Source organism: Pantherophis guttatus, chromosome 5, assembly GCF_059756535.1.
Source record: "Pantherophis guttatus breed Tessera chromosome 5, ASM5975653v1, whole genome shotgun sequence".
Lineage (NCBI taxonomy): Eukaryota > Metazoa > Chordata > Lepidosauria > Squamata > Colubridae > Pantherophis > Pantherophis guttatus.
Genome location: NC_142067.1, coordinates 1034637 through 1062169, shown reverse-complemented (window position 1 = coordinate 1062169; position 27533 = coordinate 1034637). Strand labels below are relative to the sequence as shown.

The 27533-nt window shown below is 52.7% G+C and overlaps 2 protein-coding genes across 3 annotated transcripts; one reads left to right on the top strand and one right to left on the bottom strand.

Moving 5' to 3' along the window:
- Positions 1–648: 648 nt before the first annotated feature.
- On the bottom strand, positions 649–16253 carry RNF121 (ring finger protein 121). Its single transcript, XM_034435911.2, has 9 exons — positions 16126–16253; positions 12404–12441; positions 11518–11659; positions 10066–10220; positions 7959–8066; positions 7293–7413; positions 6215–6348; positions 3676–3777; positions 649–2527 (listed from the first exon to the last, which is right to left on the bottom strand). The coding sequence occupies exons 1-9, from the start codon at positions 16180–16182 to the stop codon at positions 2407–2409; spliced, it is 978 nt and encodes a 325-aa protein (XP_034291802.1). The 5' UTR covers positions 16183–16253; the 3' UTR covers positions 649–2406.
- A 370-nt stretch (positions 16254–16623) lies between these two features.
- Positions 16624–25545, top strand: XNDC1N (XRCC1 N-terminal domain containing 1, N-terminal like). 2 transcript variants are annotated; one of them, XR_015734600.1, is made up of 9 exons: positions 16624–16747; positions 18076–18214; positions 18952–19107; positions 19243–19409; positions 20033–20109; positions 20369–20604; positions 22025–22097; positions 22610–22700; positions 22798–22920. XR_015734600.1 is itself a non-coding variant. In XM_034435913.3 (9 exons), the coding sequence occupies exons 1-9, from the start codon at positions 16703–16705 to the stop codon at positions 24205–24207; spliced, it is 1200 nt and encodes a 399-aa protein (XP_034291804.2). In that variant the 5' UTR covers positions 16624–16702; the 3' UTR covers positions 24208–25545. The 2 variants fall into 2 exon arrangements, 1 of the variants encoding a protein (XP_034291804.2); XM_034435913.3 differs by lacking the exon at positions 22610–22700 and adding an exon at positions 24026–25545 and having other exon boundaries at positions 22798–22922.
- The last annotated feature ends 1988 nt before the right edge of the window (positions 25546–27533 follow it).

Here is a 27533-nt window from a genome sequence, read left to right as displayed (position 1 = left end):
CCCTAAGAGCCTGCCTTTGTTTCCTTCAACCTTTAGCTCTTCCACACCCCCGGGGGTTCCCCCAAATTGGCCGGCGTCATCTTCTGTTTACAGAAGTGGTGCTATTTTGAGTAACGGAAATGATCAGCGCTGCAGGCCGGGATAGCGACTGCCTCAAATGAAGAGGAATTTAAACTCAATAAACTCGGCTTTGGGAGCAGGCAAAATAGGAAATCTCTCTGCAGAGTCTGCCAAGGTGGGCTAAACTTGTGTTTTCTCAATGTCAGCCGCTTTAAGACGCCTGGAGCCAGCCAGCCCTCTTCCTGGCTGGGGATTTCTGGGAGTTGAGGACCACGCAGCTTAAAGTGGCTGACATTGAGAAACATTTGATTAAAAATCTATTTAAATGGAAATCTATTTAAATCCAGCCTCTTTGCAAAAATCCCAGCCGAGGCCTATAAAGACCCCAAATGTTTCTTCTGGAAATCCTCCCAAATGGATTTGCACATAGATGTCTTTTGCTCCTAAGACAGAGTCGCTGCCTCTTTCCGTTCTCTCCTTTGATTTTCCTAAGCCTTGGCTGAGTTGGGTGGCTTGGGAAATCAAAGAAAACAAAAATTTCCAAAGCAACAATGATCTCCAGGCCAGTTGCAAAAACAAAAGGAAAAAGCAATTTAGCAGTATTTATTACATTGTTTCAAAAGGGGGGGGGGGAATCCATCTGCACTCTTTTGAGTTTTTAAGGATTTGTCTACAAGAAAGTTCCCCGTTGGCAGTAGGTTGCACAGGGGGGCCAGGCTGCGTGTGTGTGTGTATGTGTACTGGACACATCTGGAGGGATGCCAACCATGGTTAGGAATGACACCCCCCCCCCAACCGTCCCAGCTTCCTCCCCTTGCTGGAGAGAGCTCTGCATCTGGACCCCTTTCCTGGTGATCCAGGGAAGCCCATCACCCCCCTATTCGTGGGGATCAGGGAGAGGCTGTGACCGGCTGCAAAGCTTCCCCTATGGGCTGATGCCCAGGAAAGCGAGAGCCACAAAGTGGCAGAGACACAGCCTGGCCCTTGTCCTGTGAGTGGCGAGCCAGAGAGATGCACCCCACAACTGAACCCCCGTCCCCTGTGGAGGCACCCGGTATTTCGGCCGCTGCATAGGTGGTGATGGGGAGCAACCTTCTGGAGACCCTGGAGCCTGTCCTTGACAGGGTGAGGTCATCCCCTTGCAAGGGGTCCGGGAGCCCCTGTGCGGAAGGGGATCTGCCTGGCTAGGCATCTCACCTCCTCTCATCTGGGGCTAAGAGAAAGGAGCTCTACGCAATGCCCACCTCCCCGATACAGACCCAGGTGTGAGGAGGGTTGGGTGGGAGCAACTTCCTCTCTTCCTGGGTCAAGGGCCACCTGCCCCCCACCCATTTGCACCGATCTCCTGGAGTTAAAATGCGCCAAAGCAGCTCCTGGCTTTATTCTCCTTCCCCGCATTAACACCGCTGTTCGTTAAACCGAACGCTGCCACGCCAAGCCCCCAAAATAACCAGACAGTGGTGAGGATGGGAGGCCACCCAGCAATCCTTGGATTGAGCAGGACTTCTCAGCGACGTTGGGATGAACGCAGCACGGTGTTGCTTCCTCCTGGCGAAGTGGAGGGAGAGGAGAGGAGCCGATGCCCCCCGAACCCCTCAATCTGGCAGGTTGGCTTGTTTAGGGGAGAGAAAGACAACGGCTGACCACGTTTTTGAGCTGCTACTTCCAAAGCTCGACCGGTCTAACGGGCAGGCAAGAAAAGTCCCGGGTTTGACTAGGAACCATTCGCAAGAGACATTTAGAGGGGAGAGTGCGGAAGGCAGAGGAGCCTCTCCCCCAAAATTCAGGCTGGGGCCCCTCCTGCTGAAGGCCCAAGGAGGGCAGGAGAAATGGAGGAAACCCAGACTCGGGGTTTGGTCGACAGAGGACGGGAACCCCCTGGGCTGGCTGGGGATGATGGGGCTGGGGAACAGGGCAGGAGCCTCTCGACCTCCTCCAGAGGCGGCCAAGAGGAGGGGGCGGGGGCAGGCCTGGCCCAAAGGGGCGATGCCAGAGGGAAACATCCATTTCCTTTTGCATCAGGAATAAAAAGATGTTTCGATAGGCTCGTTAAAATAATTTTCTTTCTTGCTAAAAAAAAAAAAAAAAAGAAAGGAAAAAGGAAAGAGGGAGACCCCCTCCCTCCCATCCTGCAAGCAGCAGAAGCCGGCCTCGGGGGTGCTCCTCGTGCGCAGAGTCCGTCTGGGGTTGTGGCGCAGCAGCACTGGGCCGGAGGCCACGGTCCTGAGAGGTAAAGTGACCGAGAACACTTCTCCTGGGGCTCCCAAGGCGTCCTGGGCCGGGCGGCTCGAGAGCCCGGCTCCCCAGGGCGTTCTGGCTCTGGGGCAGGAACCGGGGGATGGGGGGCTACTCCAGCCCCAGGATATAGTTAATCCCTTGCACCAGTCCGATGATGACCGGCTGCCACGCCACCAGGTAGCGCAGCCAGTCCAGCAGCTGTCCGTACATCACGTGCGGCCTCTCCCAGCTGCAAGGCGGAGTTAAGGCCGAGTAAAAATAAAAGGTAAAATAGTCCCTGCGGGTTTCTCTCGCTCCTCGTAGGTGACTTTCAGGCCCTCCGTTTCAAGGCCGTTGAGCCGGTGCTGTCGGAAGATGTTCAGTGGTCACGTGGCCAGCACGACCACAGCGCAGAGAGTGTGCAGCAAAACACGGGAACATGTTATCTCCTCACCAAAGGGCTGCCTATTTATCTACTTGCAAGTAAGATGCTTTTGAACTGCTAGGTTGGCAGGAGCCGAGGCCAGTGATGGGAACTCGCCCCATCACGCAGTGGCAGGACTCAAACCGCCCAAGGATAGACCTTTTCCAGGGTCCTTTAAGCCAGAGTTCCCCAAGCTTTCCGGTTTTTCGGTGGGAGGGGGGGGATAGAGGGGAGGTTCTGCACGAGCGGTGGGCGCACGCACCTGCTGGTCATGCAAGTGGGAGTGAATGCACACACGCTCGGCTGCTGCTTGCACAAGTGGGGATGTGCGCGTGCTCAGCCGCCACTCCTGCGGCCTGCTTCCAAAGGGCTCAAGGCCCGGTGTTGGGCTGCGGCCCTGGGGGTTGGGGACTCCTGGTTTAAGCCACTGAGCCACCACGCCTTAGATGGGGTGGGCAATTCATTTCCCCAAGGGGCCACGGGACCCTCCTGGAGGGCTGAAGGTGCATGGCCACCCTTGTATGCCAATAGGCCAATTGGAAAAAAAAAGAAATTACGAGACAGCTTCAAAATGAAAGCAGCCCCCACGGGACGGACAGGGACAGCCAAGGGGCCAGATGTGGCCCAGGGGTGGGTGGGGGGGTGGGGTAAAAGGCCAAGGGAAGCCACCAGGCTAACGTGGGGTCAACAGGCCACCATCCCACCCTCTGCCTCTGTAGCCTAGCATTCAAGGCCCCGCATCAATGGGTCAGAGCAATCAACCTTCGACCGTGGTCATTTGTCCACCCCGGGTGAGAGACGGGCCTGCAGGGCCACGGGGAAACTCTGAGCGCACCGCCTGGAAACGATTTGAGTGGAGACTCTTGGGGGGCAGGTGCCAGCAAGAGAGAGAATACGGGTTGGGAGGGGCACCCAGGGCATCTGGGGGAGCCGGGGGGTGGGCGGGGGTCCCAATGGCGAGAGAGGAAGGATACGGATTGCTGAACATCCGCTTGAGGTCCACTTTCTCCTTGCAGTACGGGCAGGTCTGCTTCTTCCCCACAATGCACCAGCCCCGGATGCAGAACTCGTGAAAGCTGGGCGGGCGGAGGGTCAAGGAGCAAACGGGGGGCGGACGGGATCCAGAAGTCGACAGAAAAGAAGCCCAGGGGGAGCCCTTGGTGCCCTCTGAGCGGGGCTCTTTCCTTGCAGACGTCTCAGTCCCCAACTAGGGAACATCATCAGGGCTGCAAGGGAGGGAAGGGAGGGCTGTGGAGAGGAGGAGGAGGAGGAGGAGAACTGGGAGGTCCTTGGTGCTCCCAACTATGGAAGACCATCAGTGCTATGATCCTTATTGCTAGCACTGATGTTTCCTAGTTGACCCCCCAGTCCTCCTCCATCCCTTCTAGCGCTGATGACGTTGCCTAGTTGGGTCATGAAATGTCTGTCTGGAAACAACTAAGCCCAGAGACCCCCATCTGAACTAAGGCTTTGGCCCAATCCAACATCCTGCCCCACCCCCCCCCCAACTGTGGAGGCATCCTGACTGGGTGAGCAGCTCCAGCCGGACCCAAACAGTCCTCCAGCTCAGGATCCCAAAGGAGGTTTGATCCCCACGAGGAGGAGGAGGAGGAGGAGGAGGAGGAGGAGGAGGAGGAGGATGAGAATGAAGAGGAGGAGGAGGAGGAAGAGGAGGAGGAGGAGGAGGAAGAGGAGGAGGAGGAGGAGGAGGAGGAGGAGGAGGAGGAGGAGGAGGAGGAGGAAGAGGAGGAGGAGGAGGAGGAGGAGGAGGAGGAGGAAGAGGAGGAGGAGGAGGCGCCCTGGGAGTGAGCTGCCCACGTGGGCTGTGACTGCTCTGCCACAGGCCCATGAGTCACCACAGGGCTGTGCATTGCAGCCATGGCCAAAGAGCCGCGTGGGAGGCAGGAGGAGGCCAGGCCCTGCTCCCCTCTCAGCGGCTCCTTCGGAGGCGCCAAGGAATCCAGGCCGTCTCTCCCCTTCCCCACTCAGGGGCCCCTCCCTCCAGGACCCAGGCTGGCCCCCAGCAGCACAGGTGGGGCTTCCAGGGCACGGAGGGGACCCTCCCCCACACCCAACCCCAGCGCTTTGCCAGGCTGGGGGACTACAAGTCCCATGCTCTCCGGGCATCTGGGGGTTACAGGTCAGCCCAGGGGGAGGGCCCAAATCAGGGAGCACCAGCCTAGGCCCAGCTCAGAGCATGGACAGCATGGGAGTCCTCGACTTATAACGGCTCCTTTAGTGGCCGTTTGAAGTTACAACAGCACTGAAAAAAGTCACGCCTGACCGCTCTTCACACCTCCAACCGTTGCAGGGTCCCCGGATGCAAAGTCGGAGGCTCAGCAACTGGCATGGACTTACGACGGTGGCAGCATCCCCCCACGGTCACGTGACCCCCTTCATACAAGCCACGTTCAGCGGGGCAGCCGGATTCACTTAACGACCATGTTACTAACTTAACAACTGCAGTGATCCACTTAATAACGGTGGCATGAAAAGTTGTAAAACAGGGCAAAAATGTCACTCAACAAATGTTTCACTTGGCAGCAGAAGTTTTGGACTCGACTGTGGCCGTAACTCGAGGACTCTCCGTCCTCTGGCTCCTCCTTAGGATCGTTGTTGTTTCCGTCCTGGTCTTCTTGGGCTGCCTGGGGTGTCCCTTTGGGGGGTGGGGGGGATGAGTCAGGGGAAAGCCCGGGGGGGTGGGGGGAGGGGCTGAGTCATGGCCCTGTGGCTTCCCCTTACGGCCCCGGGAAAGTTCCCACAAGCCCTGGTCCTCCCCACACGTGTGTCACGCAAGGGAAGCCGAGGGGATACCGTCATTGTGCACACGGACCAGCCTGCCCCGGAGGGAGAGAGACGCTCAAGGGAAAAAGCCCCTCCCCCCCCATATGGGCCTTCCCTGCAGGGCCCTCCACGCTCGGCCAGCAGCTGTGGGGCAGGAGGGGGCAGGGGCAAGAGCTGGACTCGGGAGGAGCCCCTTGGGCGGCATTTGAGGGGTGCTTGGGGGGGCCCCCGTGCCTGAGTGACCCAACCTCTGAAGGCTGGTCAGTGGGTCCACAGGCAGTCCTCGACTTATAACTGTTCGCTTAGTGACCATTCGAAGTGACACTGGAAAAAGGGACTCAGGGCCAGTTTTTCACTTATGACCGTTGCGGCTTCCAAAATTTCTGTTGCTAAGCAAGACGGTTGTTAAGCGAGTTTTGACCCATTTTATGACCTTCCTTGCCACTGTTGTTAAGCGAATCACTTAACTTGTTAAGATAGCAAGGCGGTGGTTAAGTGAGTCTGGCTTCCCCCATGGACTCTGCTTGTCAGAAGGTCGCAAAAGAGGATCACGTGACCCCAGGGACACAGCAACCGTCGCAAGTGTGAGTCAGTTGCCGAGGGCCCCACTCTTGATCACGTGACCACAGGGATGCCTGTGTGCGTGTGGGGGAGTGTGTACTGCAGCCCCTGGAAGCTGCTCCCCCCTCCCTCCTGCCACGAGACCCCCCCCCATCCGTGGAAGGATACACGTGGTTGCAGGAGAGCCGGTAGGTGTTCTCGATGATCCCTTCCTCGTTGACGTCCACGAAGATCTGCTGCCCGCAGACGGCACAGACGCTGTCCGAGAGGTGCTTGGTGGGCATCCCGCAGGCGCTGTAGAACTGCCCCGGGGAGAGCCAGGCTGATGGGGGGGCTCAGCTCCCCCCAAGGGACTGCGGGGCCCAGAAGCCACCGCCCTTCAGGCACTGCCCCACCCGCCCAAAGGCCCCCCCCCCACGGGAAAGGAGGAAGAGCTAGAGTGCCACCTAGGGGCCAAAGTCCCTCTGCGCTCCTTAGATCAGCTTCTCAACCTCGCCCACTTGAAGACGGATGGACTACAACTCCCAACTTCTTCAGCCAGCAGACTCACTTTCTTTCTTTCTTTCTTTCTTTCTTTCTTTCTTTCTTTCTTTCTTTCTTTCTTTCTTTCTTTCTTTCTTTCTTTCTTCCTTCCTTCTTTCTTTCTTCTTTCTTTCTTTCTCTTTCTTTCTTTTTCTTTCTTTCTTTCTTTCCTTTCCTTCCCTCCCTCCCTCCCTTTCTTCTCTTCTATCATTCCTTCCTTCCTCCTTCCTTGCTTCCATTTTTCTTTACTTCCCCCTCACACTTTCTCTCCTCCTTTCCCTCCTTCCTTTTTTCCATCCCCCCTTTCATCTTCCTTCCTCTCCTCCCTTTCTTCTCTTCTTGCTTCCTTCTTCATCTGTCCTTTATCCTTCCTTCTTCCTCACAGCTGGCTGGGGAATTCTGGGAGTCGAAGTCTTAAAGGGGCCAAGCTTGAGACTGCTGACTGAGACTGTGGTTGAAGGAAGCCACTGCAGATGGTCCTTTGACACCAAGGCGGCCCACCCTCCACAGCTGTTCCCAGGCCAAGCACATCTGGAGTGAGGGCAGTGTGGGCCAAAAAGGCCGAGGGGGAGGAGGGGAGCCGTGGCTGGGGAAAAGGCAGGCAGAGCACAGGGGAGGGAGGGTCTCAAGGGGCAGGGAAGGCCAAGCCCCCTCCCCACCCCTCCCTCTTCCTCAAACAAGCCCCAGCCCAGCCCAGAGCCACCTCCCCCTTTGAGGGTCTTACCCCGATGGTGGAGGCCATGTAATCCGCACACATTTCCGCAAAGTCCCGTTCCAGGACTCCGTAGTAGAGGCCGTAGAACAGGAGCGAGATCCCAAAATCCATGCCGTCTTCTGGTTTAATTCTGCCATGGGGTGAGGGGGGGGGAGAGAGATTTTAGAAACCTCCGTGGCAGCCACGGAGAGGACCCTGCCCCAGACAGGCAGACCTCGACGCCTGAGCTTTCAAGCTGGGGCTAGGGAGGCTTCGAACCCAGGACTCTTAAGAAGCCCTGCCTGGAGCTCAGGCTATTTGGCTCCAAGAATCCCTGCTTTGCCAGAGGTGCCCTTTGGGGCTCAGGAGTCCTCTAGACGGCCCCCAATTGTTCATGGTGCAAAGTATGATGATTAAATTAGCGCTAGCACTGATGATGTCACCTACTTTGGGTAATAAAACCTCTGCAGGAAAACCACCAAGGACCCCACCGTCCTCCCCTCCACAAATACCCCTCCTCTCTAGGACTGATAATGTTATTTAGTTTGGTAATGAAAGGTCTGTTTCATTCAAGAAAACCACCAAGCTCTGAGAGCACCAAGGACCCCACCGTCCTCCTCCTCCTCCCCCTGCCCCACCATTTTCACCTGTGAACTACAGGTGTGTGTATGTGCAAGAGAGATGGATTTTTCTCACCTGAATAATAAATTAAGTCCAAAGAGGGTGAACATGACAGCCATGTAGCCCACGATGCCTGTGGCGTAGCTGATTTTGTATATGAGGAGGAACCACTTGTAGACCAATCTAGTTGTAGGAGGAGAACAAAAACACGCCAGGCTCAGAGCTATCAACCAGGACCTCTTCCTGCCTCTGCAGATGGAAATGCCACCCTCCTCTCCTCTTTCAAACCAATGCATGGCAGCGGCCGGAAGCCAAAGGTATCCCAGAAAAGGGAGATAAATATCCCGTGAAAAGGAAAGCGCATCATTTGCCACTGGCCAGTTACAAAAAATATTAACCCAACTGGAAACTGCCCAGCCAGAGGAAGGAATTCAAAGTCAGCCCTAAACAAGGTAAAGTTCAGGATCTTAAGCAGCCTTCAAATGTGATGACATAAACGTACGGGCAGTCCTCAACTTATGACCACAACTGAGCACAAGATTTCTGCTGCTAAGCGAGACAGTTGTTAAGTGAGTTTTGCCTTATTTTATGACTTTTCTTGCCATAGTTGGTAAGTGAATCCCTGCGCTGGTTAAATTACAGGGACGGTTGTTAAGTGAGTCTGTCCTCCCCATTAACTTTATCAGGAGGTCACAAAAGGGGATCACGGGACACTGGGGCCGTCATAAATATGAAACCAGTGGTCAAGCGTCTGAATTTTGATGAGGTGGCCATGGGCCATAAGTGGGAAACGTGGTCCTCAGTCACTTTTTCCAGTGCCGTTGTAACTTCGAACAGACACTAAACAAACTGTTGTAAGTCAAGGACTAACTGTATAAACGAACCTATAGATTTCACTGACTGGAGAGTTTCTCATACAGGCAGTCCTGGAGTTACCACCACAATTGGGAAGAGAATTCCTGTCGGTAAGCCAGACGGTTAAGTGAATCCCCACCAATTTTTTTGGCCACGGATAAGTGAACCCCATGGTCACTGAGCGAAATCTGGCTCCCCCTCCGCAATGACTTTGCCTGGGGAGGTCGGAGTTTTCGAGCCGCTTCTCAATCGCGAGGCGGCTCTACAGGTGGCAGGGCTGGCGGTGCTTAAAAAGGCACCGTCGTTGCCGAAGCTAGCAAACCGGAAGTCCGCGAATGGCTGTACCTTGAGGACTACCTGCTTTTGCACAGACACGGCTGCCTGTGGGTCCTGCAATGCGGCCCTCTGTCTTTGCCCCCCCCTCAAAGGGCCACAGGGGAGACCAGTCAGGTCCCTGAGCAAACCACCGCCTCCGCTCTTCCCTGACACCGGCAGAAGGAAAACCCACCAACGGAGCTCTTTCAGGGACTCTGTCCACGTTACAGGGAGTCCTCGACTTACAACCATTCGTTTAGTGACCGTTCAAAGTTACCACAGCACTTTAAAAAGTGACTTATGACCGTTTTTCACACTTAACCACCGTTGCATCCTCCTCCTGGTCACGCGATCAAAATTCAGATGCCTTGCAAGTATTTACGATATGGTTCATATTTACGACGGTCGCAGAGTCCCGGGGTCACGTGATTTCCTTCTGCGACCTCCTGAGAAGCAAAGTCAATGGGGAAGCCAGATTCACTTAACAACCGGGTCACGAACAACAACTGGGGTGTTTCACTTAACAGCCGTGGCAGGAGAGGTCGTAAAATGGAGCTACACTCACTGAAAAACTGTCTTGCTTCGCAACGGAAATTTTGGGCTCCATTGTGTTCATATGTCGAGGACTACCTGTATTCCATTAGCGCAGTGTTTCTCAACCTTGGAAGCTTGAAGATGGGTGGACTTCAACTCCCAGAATCCCCCAGCCAGCGCTGCTGGCTGGGGGATTCTGGGAATTGAAGTCCACCCATCTTCAAGCTACCAAGGTTGAGAAACTCTGCATTAGCACGTTAATCATTTAGCCACTTTTTAATGGACTCTGGGTGGGCAGCTGGCCAAGGAGCGTAATTAAAACACTCCGAAGTAGAGAACAAACGCTCCGATGCCACCGTCTCTGTTTGCAGGAGACCCCGGCTTCACCGGCGTCCCAAGACCTCTGCCCCCCCCCCAAGGAGCCCAAACAGGAAAGCGCCCCCTGCAGGAGATGGGCAGCCTTCCTCCCCCGGCTCACCTGGGGGTGGTCTGGACAAGGGGCTTCCGGGTGGCTCGGAAGGTAACGAAAGCCGTGATGGCCGAGAAGAAAATCCAGATGCCCAGGAACCGCCACCAGTGCAGCTTCACGGTGAAATAGAGGGGGACGACCCACATCTGGAAGAGGGTCACCATCTGCAATGAGAGGGGAGAGAGGTTAGGGGAGGGCCAGCTTGAAGCCTCCCCGAGGGGCTGCATCTCAACAGGTGTCCATCCAGGGTGGATAAAAATCAATGATTTAAAAAAAAAAAAAAAAAAAACAGATTTTTTTGATTTAAATCAGATTTTTTTTTATTTTTATCGATTTTTTAAAAAACATTTGATTTATATGCCGCCCTTCTCCGGAGACTCAGGGCGGCTTACAGTGCGTTAAGCAATAGCCTTCATACTTTTTGTATATTTATACAAAGTCACCTTTTTGCCCCCACAAACTGGGTCCTCAATTTACCTCAATTTATTTTAATAAAAAACTTTTGGGGTAAAAATCTATCGTAAGATAGTTTTCTATTTAAGATACATAAATAATTTAGTTTATTCAGCATGAAACGGAGCTTAGTTATGTAGCAGGAGGCTGTATATTCTGCAACACTGGGACTATTGGTGAGTCAACAGTGGGTCAAAGGAGTAGCAGAGATGACAGTTGCTCTTTAAAAATTATGATTTAAATCGAGTTGATTTAAATCAAGCCTTTTTACTAGTGATTTAAATCATGATTTAAATTGTCATTTAAATCAACTCGATTTAAATCAAATCCACCCTGTGTCCGTCCCAGAAGCGTTCAGACAATCCTTAAAGAATCCTAGCAGAGGAGCTGGAAGTTAACGCTTGCCAGCAGCTGGCAGACCACTGGAACGGTTTTTAAGACTTACTATTTAGGCCAGGGGTTAAATTCAGCAAGAATCCAAGTGAGAGCATTCTAGGCAGAGGGTTCTAGGCTGTGAGGTCCCTGGGGCTCTTGGACCTGGGAGGCTTCCTCGCAGACGTTTCACGGAGGAAGAGGAGGAGGAAGAGGGGAAGGGGCTGTGGGGTCCTTGGTGCTTTCTAAGTCCGGTGGTTTTCCTGCAGCCATTTCATGACCCAACTAGGGAACATCATCAGTGCTAGAAGGGAAGGGGATTTGCTCTCGGTTTATATTTGGATACTTTGCTTGCAGAGAGCACCAAGGCCCCTATAGTCATCCTCCTCCTCCATAAACCCCACCTCCTCCTAGCACTGATGAGGTTCCCTAGTTGGGTCATGAAACGTCTGCAAGAAAACAGCACAGCTCAGAGAGCACCAAGGACCCCACTCTCCTCCTCCTCCTCTTTGCAGCTCCTGTCCCTCCTAGCACTGATGAGGTTCCCTAGTTGGGTCATGAAACGTCTGCAGGAAAACCACCCAGTTCAGAGAGCCCCCAGGAGCCCCCAGTTCAACCCTGAAGGAGCGGCCTTACGTTGTAGGAGCGAGGGTGCCTCTGTTTCCACTGTACCAGGAGCAGCTGGGCGACGACCAACGTGGCAATCAAGATGAGGACCATCTCGGCGTGCATGGCCTCGTGGCCCCGGTGTTTGGCGTGCATCCGGGCATGCTCGATCCTGAAACGAGAGCCAGGCGGGTCAGCCTCTCGCACAACAGGCAGCACCTGCCAGCTCACAAGTCTTCCCAATGCAGCTGGCAACCCGTTCAGTCTGGCTGCGTAACACGCACGCGCACGCACACACACACACACACACACACACACACACACACACACAGGTTTCTAAAGACACCAGGCCGCCTCGGGAGCACAAAGACAGAGTCAGAACCACTCAAGTGGAGAGTGTGTGATGGGACAACGCAATTTTATTTTAATTTTTTAAAAATCTGAAATTAATTTTAATGCTTTAGTGCTAATTTTATACTTTACGTGTTGATTATATTGCACACTACCCAGAGTCCCTCTCTGAAGGAGAAGGACAGTATTGAAAGAAAGAGAGAGAGAGAGAGAGAAAGGGAAGGAAGGAAGGAAGGAAGGAAGGAAGGAAGGAAGGAAGGAAGGAAGGAAGGAAGGAAGGAAGGAAGGAACTCTGGGAAGCCAACAACATCAGCCAATCTTCCTTGAGCCCAGAAAGCAGGGAATGAAAGGCAGCCCTTCCAACCCGAGAATCCACAGGCTGAATAGGGCAGCCCCAGTACAGGGTGGGGCACCCACAAGGCCATCTATCCTAGCCCCATAAGTAAACAGAGACATATCAGCAGCGTGCTGGAGGTGGGTCTTGCAAGATGAGCTCCCTGGCCCCTCTGCTTCCCCACAGCTGGCGTCAGGTGTCCTGAAGGTAGCCAGGCAGCCTTGCACTCACCTCCATCTCTCATCCGGGTCCAGGTGCGAGAGGTCAACCTGCAAAGAACAAGAGAGAGCAGTTTGCACCCGAGGGAGGAGGTCCTGCTGTCTCAGCCCAGGGGATCTCCCAGAGCTGCCTTTGGGTCCGCCAGGATTCAGAAACCACCAGGGTCATAGCCACAGAACAAGATCAGCCCAGAACCTCCCCTGGGGGTGGGGGGCTTAATGGGGTGCTGTGGATTTTAGAATAGCTGTGAACTTCATTCACCTGCAGGGTAGCCATCACAGCAACTCAGAGAGTGTGCTCTGGCTCTCCTCTGAGCAATCTTTAAATCCTTTCAGATCCGAGAACTTCCCAAGGGCAGACATTCCACCCTCATTGTGACGTGGCATTCCTGGCCTCCGCAGGGACCACCGGCCAGCCGGCTCTCCTTTTCCCCAGGCCTTTTGCTTTTTTTGCCCCTGGATAGCAGGCCTAGCACAAGGGAAGCCAGAAGGTGGAAGCCGCTGAGCCACCAAGGCCCTGGGCAGGCCACCTTCGCCTCTGGAGGAGCCTGGTCAGCGTTTCACTCGAAGGCCAGAGATGCTCACCTCTTCTGTAGAGGGTGATGGGCTGACCAACAGGTGGGGGGGGGGAAGTTTACAACTATCCTAACATACAGTTGAAAGACGGAGCAGGTCGTCCGCAGGTAGAGGTCCAGGATCACGGACCGAATGGCCTTTAGTGTCCCTCACACTGTAGAGGGCCAACCGTTCACATCTGGAATAAATGGGCTCCCCTTTAGCACAGCAGCATCTTTTATGAAACATGTTGTGGCACCAGACACATCTCTGCTGCACTCTTCCCCCTTGAAAGGGCTTCCTCCCCACTCCCCAATTTGTGACAGCTACAACAGCACACAAATGGCAAGTATGGGCAGGTGTGAGAGAGAGGGATGCTGGGTTGGAAAGGGGGCAGGGAATTCTTTGGGCCAGAGAAGATAGCTTATGGACAGAATATTTCTCTCTGGGGTTTCCAACTCCTGCAATAATTGTTTTTTTCAGTTTGAACTGGGGATCCGTAGAGATTATTCTCAGTCCTCCTCCAGGTCCTGGTTGTCCCAAAGGTGCTTTTTCAGGAGGCAACTGGACTTCCTCGTTTTTTCTTTGAAGACGTTTTGCTTCTCACCCAAGAAGCTTCTTCAGCTCTGACTTGGATGGTGGGGAATGGAACTGGGGACTTGCTAACAAAGTGAGTTTTGTGAGTGCTCTCTGAGCTTAGTGGGGTTTTTTTCATGACCCAACTAGATAACTTCATCAGTGTTAGAAGGGGATGATGGGATTTGTGGAGAGGGAGGACAACAACAACAACAACGACTGTGGAGTCGTTCAACGTTCAACTCCAACGAACTTGGAGGTTTTCTTGTGGAAGTTTCGTGATCCAACTAGTTCACCTCCCTCAGTGCTGAAGATGTTCCCTAGTTGGGTCATGAGACGTCTGCAAGAAAATAACCAAGTGCGGAAAGCATCAAGGACCCCCCAAATCTCCTCCTCCTCCTCCTCTGTCTGCAACCCCCCTCCCTTCCAGCACTGATGATGTCACCTAGCTGAGTAATGAAGCATCTGTAAGAAAACCACCAGGCTCACGGAGCACCGAGGGCCTCGCAGAAAGTTTGTCAGCAAGTCCCCAGGTCAAACTGGGGAAAAAAGAAGCCCTTGCAGAAGTTGAAAACTGGCGGTCCAAAGGTTCCCCCGAGGAAAGGAACAAGAGGTACTTGTCACCTGCAACTTCACCTACTCAGAGATAAGCCCAGCAACAGCTGCCTAGCCCTGCAGCCAAACTATATTCCAAACAGCTGGCTAAACGTAGTGCAAAGGTTGTTGCCAGCACAGGAGGAAGGAGCAAGACTCCTACTTGTGCACATCACGGATCACAAATCCAAGTTTTATTCACAAAAGCTAGTCAACTCTTCTTTTAGCGGGGACACAGCGAATTAAAACCTCCTTTGCTATCACTGGAGGTTTTTAAGAAGAGATCGGACAGCCGTTTGTCTGAAATGGTGTAAGCTCTCCTGCTTGAGCAGGGGGCTGGACTAGAGGACCTCCAGGGTCCCTTCCAAGAGTGTTATTCTATAATTCTGTTGTAAGAAACTGTTTTGCGTCCCTAAGGGGGCTGCCATTGCCAGGTGGAGGTGTCACCCACACCCTCTTAACAGGAGAGGAGGGCCGAGTGTCGGTGAGTCACAGAGGTTACAAAGGCGTGTAAAGCACAGCTCAGCCATTGGCTGAGCAGGTTCTGGTGATCGGAGAGGAACAGCTTCTCCTCCTCCTAAGACGCTGGAAAGAACCCTCACAATTGTTGCCGCACAATAATTGGCTTTCAACATTTTCTCCACCTAACAGACCAAGAGTTTGCACAGGTGTTTGGAAATAAGGCTGGGAAGGACCTTGGAGGTCTTCTAGACCAACCCCCACCCCCTTCAAGCAGGAGACTGTAGCAAAAAACATCATTAAAAGGGGGCAAAACTCAATGAACAACTGTCTTAACAACAGAAATCTGGGGCTCAATTGTGGCCGTAAGTCGAGGGCTACCTAAATTTGCGAACAGCATGGCTGATAAACGCACCCCGATACTAAGACTTGCTCAGACTCTGTCATCCCTCTGGCTTCTTTTAAAAAGAGAAGGAATGTCACCTTCCATCAGCTTTGGGGACCCAACGGGAAGCGCCAGGGGAATTTTCCATTTTGTAAAATTTGGGATTCGATTTCTAGGCGGCCCATCGGCCTGCCGGGCGATTCTAGGTGGCTGGAGAAGGGAAGGGAAGGGAAGGGAAGGAGCCCCTGGAAAGCCAGAAAGGAGAACGGGGGTTACGACCGTCAGCATTCTTTCTTCAGCTCCTGCTCCAATTATAGCTTCAGGTCAGGCTGGGAAAGGAACTGAAGCATGGGAGCAGAGGAAGGGCTGGCGGCACAGGCGGGAGGTACCCAGTGAGAATCCTACAAGGACAGGGTTTCCCGAGCTTTGACAGCTTGAAGTGGGCTGGACTCCCAGAATTCCCCAGCTACTTTTCTGGGGAATTCTGGGAGTTGAAGTCCAGCCCTCTCCAAGCTGTCAAAGCTCGGGACACCCTGCAGTAGACCCTCGGCAGGGACTGTGGAACTCCCCGCTACAAGAGCCCAGGCAGTCCTAATTTGGACAGCTTTGCTGTCTGGGGAGTTCTGGGAGTCGAAGTCCAGCCCTCTTCAAGCTGGAGAGACACTACAATAGACACCTGGTGGCTTCATCCCTTGGCAGGGACTGCGGGACTCCCTGCCACGAGAGCCCAGGAGGTTAGGATTGGGACAGCAGTGGTGGCTGGGGAAGGCTCGGAAGTTGAACTCCACCCCCATGCCAGCTGTCAACCTCGAGAAACACTGCAGGAGGCCCTTGGCAGTTTCAAGGGCCTGTGGGACTCCCCGCCACAAGAGCCCAGGAGGTCCTGATCTGGAGCAGCCATCAGGGGGACAGGTCGCTCCAGAGACGCCGAAGGCCTTTTCCGGGGGTGCTTGGCCTGGATACGGGGGCCTGTTTAAGAGAGAGGCCGCCAGAGTCGCTCGTTTGCTGGCTCAGGTAGACTGTCCCTGGCGCTGGAGGCTCTAGCCAGCTGTGAAGAGACCGGGATCGGCGAGAGGCCTGCCTCGCAGGGCTGTTGGGGAAAGGGGACCATCCTTCCTCCTCCTCTCTCCCCTCCCCTCCCCGCTCGACTCCCGCCGGCAACTCACCTCGTCGGCGCCGGGCTCCAGCGGCGCCCCCACCACCTCCACTTCCACCACCGCCATCTTGCCCCCGCCTCACCGCCAACTCGCTTCCGCCGACGCCCACCAATCACCGCCCTCGGCTCTCGCTCGCCCAATCGCCGCCTTCAGAAGCTGCGGCGGAGGGCGGGCGATTCTCAGGGACCGTCGAACAAGTTCTGTATTTCCCCTCGGACGAAACCATATAAAATCCAACGGGAGGGGGCCCGCTGAGGTGGGGGTCTGAGGGTTTCTGCCTGGAGAATATGCTACAGTTCCGGGGATTCGGGCTCCGAAGAGATCGGCGCGTTCTCAACGCCGCTTCCAGGGAAGGGGAATTGACGGACGCTCCCCGGGGTGACTGGCAAGAACTACACCTCCCGGCATTCCCGGCGGCTTCGACCGGGGCGGAGCTATTGGAGGACGGAGCGGATGACGTCAGAGCGCGAGCGGAGCGTCGGCCTATCCGGAGCGAGGAGAGGCGTGGAGCCGAGGTTGGCGGGAAAAACGAAGGCGCGTCCGGGGCTGATGGGCGTTGTAGTCCAGCCGCGCGGTGGGGAAGGCGATGGCGCCGCTGAGGATCCGCTGCGTCGTCTCGTTCTCCTCGCAGGTGACGCGGCCTCGGGGCCTGGGGCCCTCCGGGGACGGGGAGGGCTCGGGCCGGTCGTGGGGATGCGGGCAATCCCGACACGCGTCTTCTCCTGACCCCCCTCCCCCCTTTACTCTCTGTGTGTGCGTGTGGGGTTTTTTTTAAATGGGTGGTCGTAAAACGAGGACTACCCCTAACAAAGGAGTCAGCCCTCGGGGCTGTTATGGTTTGTGGGCTTCACAACATGGGCTTTGTAGTTCAGGTGGTCCTTACGGCCATTCGTTCATTCATGTATACAGGTAGTCCTCGACTTACGACCACAAGGGACCCCAAAATGTTCTGTGGCTAACCGAGACAGTTGCTAATTTTGCTCCCTTTTACGACCTTTCCTGGAACCCTTGTTGAGTGAACCCCTCTCAGTTCTTAGGGTTAGTAACCCGGTCGTTAACTGAATCTGGCATCCCCACCCCCACCCCCCGTTGACTTTGCCAGTGAGAAGGTCACGAAAGGGGATGACGTGATTTGGGGACCCAGGGACCGTCATAAATACGAGTCAGTGGCCAAGCATCCGAATTCTGATCGTGTGACCCGGGGGGGGACAGTCATAAGTTTGAAAACGGTCGAAAGTCATTCCTTTCGCTGCCTTTGTAACTTTGCGGTCATTAAGCAAACTCTTGTGAGTCAAGGACTTCCTGTATTGTTATGCTTGCTAACTAACATAGTTAGTTTGTATTTTAATTTATTTTTGACTTTTAAAATGATGCGGGTTTATCAAAACATTGCAGAGTGGAAGGTAGAAAACTATTTATCCTGCTGCCGTATATTGATTGATAACTTCTAGCATTTCTAAACTGAAAAGGAATAGACTGGTTTTTTTGCCCAGGATAGACTGGGATGCATGGAGTTCCTCGATCAGACAAAGCTGGTTAGTGGCTGATTGGTAGCCTGGCTTGTCTCTTGGTGAACTCCAAACAACCTTATGGCTTTATTTCCACATTATGCCCCTGCTTTCATCTAAAGGGAGACCTAGGTAACAGGTTGGGCTACCTGTAGCTGATGAAAAGCTATGTAGCTACGATGAAAAATCCTGTCCTGTATTTTCCTTGATGTGTTAATTATAAAACGGAATGTAAGCCAAGGACCAGGGTTCCCTCTTTGAATGGGAGGAATCCCTTTTAATTGGAACTTTCTGAATAAATTAAATGATCTGCCTGTCTTATTGGGGGTCTGAGCCTAGCCAGCCTTAAGCCGTATTTGGCTAACGGGTTCCTTGCGGCTGACATGCCTTTGAGTATCAACATTAAACCTTCATTAAATGCTTTCCTCCGATTCCCCCTTTTCTGGGCCAGGACCCCAAATACCCCGTGGAGAACCTCTTGCTGGAAGAAAGGGCTCAGCCCTGGCTCTGCTGCCCCTTAGACCGCAGCCGGCAGCTGAGAGCCGAGTTGCAGCTGGAGCAGGCCGGCTGCATTGGCTACATCGACGTAGGTAAGTCAGGAGGGCGATTTGAAATGCTCTTTTGGATGGGGCAGTGAAAGGTTTATGCTCCACTTCTAGAGAGCATGGAGCAAGAGGTCGCAGCGAAGGATCGGGGCCCAGTTTATTTTATTTATTTGTAAAATGTATTGGCCGCCCATCTTACCACAGGGGAACCCTGGGCGGCTTGCAATCTTAAAATCAAAATACCCGTATATAAAAGCTAAAAGACATAAATAAAATGCTGGGAAGATCCAGTCAGTGATTTAGAATCTCATATGCAGGTAGTCCTCGACTTATGACCACAATTGAGTACAAAATTTCTTTTGTTAAGTGGTATTGCCTCATTTTACGACCTTTCTTACCACAGTTGTTAAGTGCATCACTGCAGTTGTTAAATTAGTCACACGTCAGTAAATGAATCTGGCTTCCCCATTGGCTTTGCTTGTCGGAAGGTCGTAAAAAGGGGATCATGTGACCCCGGGACACTGACCGTCATAAATGTGAACCAGTGGCCAAGCGCCTGAATTTTGATCGCGTGACCCACAGGGATGCTGCAACGTTCGTAAGTGTGAGAAACGGTCATAAGTCCCTTTTTTTCAATGACGTCGTAAGTTTGAACGGTCACTGAACGAATGGTTGTAAATCGAGGACTTGAATGAGCTGACAGGCGCCTGTGTGGCTGTGCTGTGAGGAGCCGGAGGGGCTTCCCCTGGAGAGTAAGGGGCTTTCCTGTTTTGGGTCCCCAGGGAACTCTGGCTCTGCCTTCCTGCAGATCGAGGTGGGCCGGTCCTCCTGGCCTCCAGATCAGCATTATCTCACCCTGCTTCCAACCACCACTTTGATGATGCCAGCGGATGCCAAGCAGGACAGGAACCGTTCCGGGGTCCGGATGTTTAAAGAAGGTAAAGGGAGGGGCTGGTCTGCCTTGGGCCCGGGGGTTGGACTAGAAGACCTCCAGGTTCCCTTCCAGTTCTAGGCTCTGCAAGCATGCCAGAGCCGCCCAGGTGTAGGAGGTTCAGCTCTGTTGTGTCGCGCAGGGGACTTGCTGGCATCTGCGCTGGCGGAGAAGTGGGATCGCGTCCGGCTCACCTGCAGCCAGCCCTTCAACAGGCACGCCCAGTTTGGCCTCGCCTTCATCCACATCCGCACCCCAGAGGATTCGGAGGAGCGCCAGGGGGATCCCGCAGCCCCCTCCCCATGTCAGGTAGGGCTTTGTGGGAGACGCAGGGGGTTCAGGGCAGCACCTTTGGTGGCTTTAAGACTCGTGGACTTCAAGCCCCAGAATTCCCCAGCCATCTCCCACGCCCCAGTTGTAAATTGCGCACTGTCCTCGGCTTACAACAGTCGATTTAGTGACAGTTCGAAGTTACAAAGGTGGTGAAAAAAGTGACCTGACCGTTTCTCACACTTACGACCGTTGCAGCATCCCCGGGGCCACGTGATCAAAATTCGGAAGTTTAACAACTGGTTCATATTTATGACAGTTAGATGCCTCAGGTGCCTCCCTTTTGCGACCTGACCAGCAATTTCAATGGGGAAGCCAGATTCACTTAACAACCAGGTTACAAACTTATCAACTGCAGTGATTCATTTAAGAAGAAAGTGGCAAGAAAGGACGTAAATTGGGGCAAAACTCACTTAACAAATGTTTTACTTAACAACAGAAAATTTGGGCTCAATTGTGGTCGTAAGTCCAGGACTACTTGTCTAAATGAATGAATAACAGCAGAATTTTAATCCTTGTTTTTTGCATTCATTTTGATGACCTGTATTCCCACGGCCTTCCTCCGCCGAGTAAATTCCTTCCTCTGTTATTATCTCTCTTAGGCTTCTCCGGAGTCGGCCCCCAAGCCTGGGGTCTCCAGTGGGGTCTTCAGGGGGACCCTTTCCCCAGCAGAGCCATCGTAAGTACCCAGCTATGTCTTGGGCCGCTCCGGCTGCTTTGCCACTGCTTATTCATTTGAAAGGTTAATAACTTTAAAACTATAAATCCCATCTGATGAAAACATTCAAAGCAGTCAGTTCCCACGTGCAGCTGATCCGTTTCCCTTGTTACAAGGGGCTGAAACTCCATCTTCAGCAGTGCCCTGAAATCCTGGCACGGCTCTCCCCGCCCGGGGTGGATAAGAACCCAGCCAGGATGCATTGTTTTTCTTCCCCCAGGTGCAGCACCCAGGAGGAGACGCTGCTCAAGAGCCAGTTGCAGCAGCTGGACTCCGCCCTCCTTGGCAAGGGGCTGAGCCCGTCTGGCCTGAGTCGCCCAGCCCGTCTGGTCCTGAAGGCAGCAGCCTCTGCCCACAAGCGAGCCCCTCTCCTGCCCGCCGGGTCGCCACCGCCTACTGCAAGGAGCAAAGAGGCTGGGCGGGCCCCGAGGGCAGCCCAGAGCCCCAGGGCCCCAAGTGAGTGGGGGGGGGGTGAGAGGCTCTGGGCCATCACCAGAGGGCGGGGGGACCTCGCGGGCTTCATGGCTCCTTCATCCAAAGATGCTGATTAGACACGACCCAGAACGGATGCCGAGAGAGGTTACCGTGAGAGCCAGTTTGCGGGAGTGGTTATTAAAGTGTTGGCCTACAAGCCAGGAGACAGTGAGTTCGAGTCCTGCTGCCTTAGGCCTCAGTGGCACAGTAGTTAGAACGCGGTACTGCAGGCTACTTCTGCTGCCTGCCGGCTGACTGCAATTTGGCAGTTCAAGTCTCACCCGGCTCCAGGTTGACTCAGCCTTCCGTCCTTCCGAGGCGGGTAAAACAAGGACCCAGATTGTTGGGGGCCAAAGGTTGACTCTGTAAAGCGCTTAGAGTGGGCGGGAAAGCACTGTGAAGCGGTATATAAGTCTAAGGGCTATGGCTATTGCTAGGCATGAAAGACGACTTTGGGACTTAGCAGGAAACATTTGTAACTCAGGGTTGAACTGTGAAGTCCTCGGTGCTTCCTAATCTCAGTGGTTTTTTGGCAGACATTTTATGACCCAATTAGGTAACATCTTCAGTGCTAAAAGGAGGGGGGGTTGCAGAGTTCAGGAGGAGAAGGGGAGAAGGAAGAAGGTCAAGGAAGACGAGGAAAAGGAGAGGAGGATGAGGAGGAGAAAGGGAAGAAGAGGACGGGGGTCTTTGGTGCTCTCTTGCAGATGTTTCATGTCCCAATAAAGACATCTTCAGTGCTGGGGGGGGGGGTTGCAGGGAGGAGGAGGACTGTGGGGTCCTTGCTGCTCTCTGAGGTGGGTGGTTTTCTTGCAGACGTTTTATGACCAAACTAGGTAGCAGCATCAATGCACTGAAGATGTTCCCTAGTTGGGGCATGAAAGGTCTGCAAGGAAACCTACCAAGCTCAGAGATCACCTGGGACCCCACACCTAAAAGAGCTTTGCCAGCCCTGCTAACTGCATCACCATCCACTCTCCTGTTGGAGGTTTTTGTGTGTCCTCCAAGGTCACCTAAGGCCAGCCAGGCGCTGTGACCTCTCGTGGCCGTGAGCTTCCTATACTTCCTACATATCCAGAAAGTTGGCGTGGGAGCCCCATCCTTAGTGGCTCTGGGCAGCTCACAAAGAGGTTAGAAGGCGAAACGTAATAAAAACCTGCAGAGCAGAAGTCCAAAGATAGAAAGGCCTGGAGCAAAAAAACCAGCATTTTTTCAGCCTCTGCCATAAGACTGGTTCGCCTTCAATTAATGCTGAGCTGTGCCCGGCAGGACCCATCAAGCTCCCTGCAGATCAGCCTTTCTGTTGCGGGATCTTGCAAAGCGCCCAGATCTCCACCGGTTGCTCTTTAACCGGCAAGCCTTTCCCGGGGGATTCACACTGCCGGCATGTTTCGTCCCTCAGGGCCCAAAGAGGAGCAACCGGCCAGGAGCAGCCGCTTGAAAACAAAGAGAAGATCGCAGGGCGGTGCCAGGAGGTGAGTTGGTGCTTCCTTCCCTCAGCCCCGTTTGCTTCCTGGCAGGCCTGTTAGGGCTCACTACAGGCAGTCCTCGACTTATGGCCCCAATGGAGGACTGATTTTTCCATTGCTAATAAGGTGGTTGTTGAGTGAACTACACCTGATTTTATGAGCTTTTCAGCCGTGGTTGCTAACTGAATAGTTGCAGTTGTTAAATGAATCACACGGCCATTAAGCAAATCGGTCTTCCCCCATTGACTTTGCTTGTCAGAAATGGGGAGGGGGGAGAGGCACGGAGGGACTTTGGATTTGATTGGAATTCTGCATTTAAGGGGGGGGTGGAATCCTTCCACTTTGAGGGGGGAGGCAGGCAGAGAAGAGACCAGGAAAAATTCCACTACTAACTAAGCAAGACGGGTTTTGCTCCATTTTACGACCTTCCTTGACACAGTTGTTAAGTGAGTCACTGCAGCTAAGTTAGTAACACGGTTGTTAAGTGAATCCAGCTTCCCCATTGTCATTGTTGTTAGATGGTCACAAACACTGCGACCGTCATAAAAACGAGCCAGTTGCCAAGCATCCCAATTTTGATCATGTGAACATGGGGAAGCTGCAATGGTCGTAAGTATGAAAACGGTCATGAGTCACTTTTTTCAGCGTCCTTGTAACGGTCACTAAACGAATGGTTGTAAGTGCAGGACAACCTTTTTTTCTTCAGAGCTAGGAATGGTTCTCGAAGGGAGGGGAGAACCCGCAGCCTGAGAGGGAAACCACCAACCTGGGAAAGTGAGGAAGAGGAAGGAGGAGGAGAAGCTGCGTTGGGCACCTGCCCAATCTGCACAGGTGAGCCAAGTCCCAGGATGGCTTTCCCACCAGGACAGTGAAAAACCCTGCAGGCGGCGAGGACGGAGAAAAGGCCTGGGAGCAGGCCACCCCAAGGAAACTTGGGTAGAGGGGTGTGTGGGTGTGTCCATGGGGCAGGGTGCCCCCAGCCCACCCACTTCTTTAATGCCAGAGTTGGCAGGTCTGCGAGTTTGGGGTTAGCATCCTAAACGTATTTTTAAATATCTATTTATTAGGGATATACCTCCCTTTTTATACAGGAGCGTCTGAAGTAGATGAATAAAAAGAAACTGTACCACAAGCTCTGAAATTAGGCCTGGGGAGGTTCTTCCCTAAAATCCCCACCACCATCTCTCTCTCCCTCCCTCCCTCCCTCCCTCCCTCTCTCTCTCTCTCTCTCTCTCACACACACACACACACAGATGGCCATCTGCCGAATTGCTTTGACACCTCCACCCCCCCCCCCCGGCTTCTTGCATTCCCTGCAAATGTGAAACGTGGAGAGGAAGTTATATTTGCTACTTTTCCTGCATGTTGGCTCCTCTGAAGAGGGTGGACCCCAGCTCCCAGAATGCCACGCTGGCAGGGGAATTCTGGGAGTTGAACTCCGCATGTCTCAGAGTGGCCGAGGTTGAGAAACTCTTGATTTAAGGATTAGCTGCTGTTTTTCTGCCCTTTTCTGCTTTTTGTGATTGGGAGATCTGGGTTGCAGGTATTGGATCGATCCGAGTGGAGCTCCACTGTGCAATCCAGAGGCTGGTCGGGAAATTCAGGCAGTCCTCGACTTACGGCCAAAACGGAGTCCAAAATTTCCATTGCTAAGCAAGACAGTTGTTAAATGAGTTTTGCCCCATTTTACAACCTCCTTTCACGTGTTAAATGAATCACTGCAGTTGTTAATAACACGGTCCTTAAGTGAATCTGGCTTCCCCATTGGGTTTGCTGGTCAGAAGGTCGCAAAAGTTGTTCATGTGACTCCAGGACACTGTGACCGTCATAAATACGAGTCAGTTGCCAAGCGTCCCAGTTTTGATCATCCAGGAGCATCTGCCGGTGGGAAGAGGTGGGTGCCTGTTAAAACCTTTTGCTTTCTCCCGTCACAGGTCGTTTCCCAGCCGAGCTCTTGCCCGTCCATGCCTCCGCTTGTGGGGAAGAGGTGGAGGTGGCGAGGGCCTCTTCGTCCCCCGTGTGGGGATCCTGGGTGGAGTGCCCCCTCTGCCAAGACCGGTTCCCTGCCTCCGAGGTGGAGGGTCATGCCAGCGGCTGTGGGGAAGAATACGCTTAGTCCTCGGTCCTCTTCCAAAGAGAAGGGCGGATGGGAGTCCTTTGCAGCCCCAAGACTTCCTGGCTCTCTTGGTCAGACATCAGAGAAGGGGCTGGGAGACCCTCCCTCAAGGCCTCCGGAGAGAAGAGCCGCGAGAGGACATGACGGACGGAGTGGGCAAACCGATTCCATATCTCCTTGGAGGAACATCCGAGATGTTGAAACCGGACTCCGGGACCCACAAACCCACAGCCATTTGCCTCTGATGCCGCGCCCCTCCTCAAAGCAGATTGTAGTTACTAAGAGGGATGGCCTGCAACCTTTCCGTGGGATTCACTGGAACATTTCAAACCTCCAGATATTGAGGATTTTTTTAACCTGTCGGCCAAGAAAATTATTATTATTATTATTATTATTATTATTATTATTATTATTATTATTATTTGAAGCAGGTAGAAGAGGATGTGATTTTGATTCAAGAGCCTTTGGGTTTCCATGGGGTGGGTGGGGAGGAAGAATTGGTCAGCTGTGATGAATCTCAGAAGCTGGACTGGCATGGAGGCCACGGGGTGGGGTCTCCCTGGAAGGGGTGCCTCAAGGCTACTGACCTTCAGCTTAAGGCCACCCAGGCTTTGCAGCATTCAGGGTGGAGATTTCTCCTTGCCCTCTGAACAGGCTTCGGGCAGATTGTCCAAAAATTCCTAGCTGGTATCTAGCTGGAACGTGACAAGGCAGGTTTTCAAACTGGAAAAAAAAAAGTTGCTTTCCTGGAACAGTTTGGCTCGATTCCTTTTACGTGTGTGTAACATGCTTGAAATTCAAACTCCAAAAGAAGGGGAGCAGGAGAGAGAGAGAGAGAGATGTAATTTTATTGAAGAAATGTATAAGTGTTTGTATTTTGTCTTTTTAACGCACATTTTTTTAAAAAATGTTTTTGTCTAATAATGTTTTACCTATTTTTTAATCCTTTTCTTGGAGTTTGTATTTTAACTTTCTGAATAAAATAAGATTTGTAGGGAAGAAAAGGAAGAAATGTATAACAAGATAACATTACAAAGAGAAGGAATGATCCAGAAGAAATGAGAAGGAATAATGAATAAGAAAGAAAATAGAAGAAATAGAAAACAAAAAAAAGAAAAGATTATATAGAAAGTGCCTTCCAATCTTTTTGACAAAGGTTATATAAATGCATTTATATATAAAGCTATATCTTAATTTCCTTCCTTCCTACCCTTTCTAATCTTCAAGGCCATCAGTCGCAAGTTCATTTTTCTCTTTTATTCAGAAAAATGTCTGTGGGGGTTTCCAGTCACATAAATGTACTTGATCTTCCTCTAATCAAATCAGTTTTGTCCCCTCTGCTATTTCTGTTATCTTGACCAGCTGTTCCTCCACTGTGGATCTTTCAGGGTCTTTCCATAACATGCAATTCTTGTTTATCATAGTGATACCCACATATATTTCACATTTATCTCTGGGTTTGCTTGTTTTTCCATTCAATTCCATTTGTTTTTTCCATTTTCATGTTCTTTGTCAACAATTTTTGTCTTTCGTTTCATAATTTTAAAGCCCCCAAATTTGTTTTCCATGAATATGTATATTCCTCCCAGAGGGTCTTCCAAAAATTATCAGTTGGTCATCCACGAACGCTGGTAATTCATCTCTCTTTCTCTTAAGCTTCACTCCGGCAATTATCTTGCCTTATTTCTCTTTGGACCTTTCAGATCTCAAGTAAATAGCAATGGCAACAAGGGCCATCCTCGTCTAGTCCCTTTCTGTATCTTTTCTTAAATTCTTCCAGGATTTGAGGGGCTGCCACAAAGAAGAGGGGGCTCAACGTATCCTGCAAGGAATCTGAAAGCAGGAGGAGAAGCAATGGATGGAAGCTCATCAGTCAATCAGACTAGAGCTGGAAGGGGCCTTGGAGGTCTTCTAGTCCAACCCCCTGCTCAAGCAGGAGACCCCACATGTTTTCTAGAAGGAGGAATCTCCTAACTGAGAAAAATTGGCCTGGGGAACGGCTGCTCCAACCAACCATGGAGGTTTTCAGAAGAGACTTGTCCAAGGACTTCCAGCTCCGTTACTCAAATATTCTGTAAAATCACTTTAAAAACTTAAATCCAACGTCAAAAGGTTCACTTTTTCATGCTGCTGGTGCCATGGCCCTCAATTTCTTGAGCCCCTTCTCCAAAAAAGTGGATTTTGAGCCTCTCTCTTCCCATCCTTGTCTGCCCTGAAATCTGTCTCTTTTGGCCTCGCTTTCTCTGCATAAACAAGGTTGTTTACTCCGGGGCTGGGCTGAGCACTTGGGCTGCTCTCCTGGGGCTCCAGGTTTTTATCTCACGGCATTGTTTGCCCGCTTGATCTGCGGCCAGAAGACCCAGGAAGGCAGCTTTGGATGTGGTGCCCACCGGGCCGTCTTGCATTCTGGGCAGCTGGAGGGAGTTTGGTGGAGGCCGTGGGCGAAACTGGTGCACAGGAGATGCTTCCCAGGTTTCTCCTCTGCCTGCCAAGCCTCCTGGCATTGCCTGGAAATGAGCTGATGCAGGAAAAGACCCTGCATGCCAAGGGCCTCCTTTAGAAGGGCACAATGGTGCCCCCCCGCCCAGCTAAGTTAACTCTGCTGAGAAGCCCAAGGAAAGGAAAGAATTAGGGGAGGCATGATAACAGTTTCCCAATATTTGAGGGGCTGTCAGAGAAAAGGGGGATCAACAAGAAGCAGCGGATGGAAACTAACCAAGGAAAGAAGCAACTTGCTTCTTGATGCCCTTGCTGTGATGTCCCGTTGCCTGGAGACCGTGCGGATCTGGATGGGGAGAAACAAGCTCAGACTCAACCCCTCCAAGACCGAGTGGCTGTGGCTTCCGGCGTCCCGGTATAGTCAGCTGGCGCCATCACTGACAATAGGGGATGAGATCTTGCTCCCCACAGAGAGGGCCTGCAACTTGGGTGTCCTCCTGGATTCACGGTTATCTTTAGAAGATCATTTGACGGCCGTGGCCAGGGGTGCCTTTTATCAGGTTCGCCTGATCTACCAGTTGTGTCCCTTTCTGGATCGGGACGCCTTGCGCACGGTCACTCATGCCCTAGTTACCTCCCGTATGGACTACTGTAATGCTCTCTACATGGGGCTCCCCTTGAAAAGCACCCAGAGGCTCCAACTGGTCCAGAACGTAGCCGCGCGGGTGATTATGGGCGCAGCTCGTTACGCCCATGTAACACCTCTCCTACGCGAGCTGCACTGGCTCCCGGTGGTCTTCCAGGTGCGATTCAAGGTGTTAGTTATCACCTTTAAAGCGCTCCATGGCTTAGGACCTGGGTACCTACGAGACCGTCTTTTGCCACCA

What these genes read in the sequence shown, in the direction of transcription:
- RNF121 (XM_034435911.2), bottom strand. Translation starts at nt 16,182, where the DNA reads ATGGCGGTGGTGGAAGTGGAGGTGGTGGGGGCGCCGCTGGAGCCCGGC. An exon ending in GACCCGGATGAGAGATGGAG is followed by an intron (nt 11,660 to 12,403) that starts GTGAGTGCAAGG and finishes CTCTCGTTTCAG; the next exon opens with GATCGAGCATGCCCGGATGC. An exon ending in CTTGTCCAGACCACCCCCAG is followed by an intron (nt 8,067 to 10,065) that starts GTGAGCCGGGGG and finishes TCCTACAACTAG; the next exon opens with ATTGGTCTACAAGTGGTTCC.
- XNDC1N (XM_034435913.3), top strand. Translation starts at nt 16,703, where the DNA reads ATGGCGCCGCTGAGGATCCGCTGCGTCGTCTCGTTCTCCTCGCAG. An exon ending in CTTTCCCCAGCAGAGCCATC is followed by an intron (nt 20,110 to 20,368) that starts GTAAGTACCCAG and finishes TTCTTCCCCCAG; the next exon opens with GTGCAGCACCCAGGAGGAGA. An exon ending in CACCTGCCCAATCTGCACAG is followed by an intron (nt 22,923 to 24,025) that starts GTGAGCCAAGTC and finishes CTCCCGTCACAG; the next exon opens with GTCGTTTCCCAGCCGAGCTC.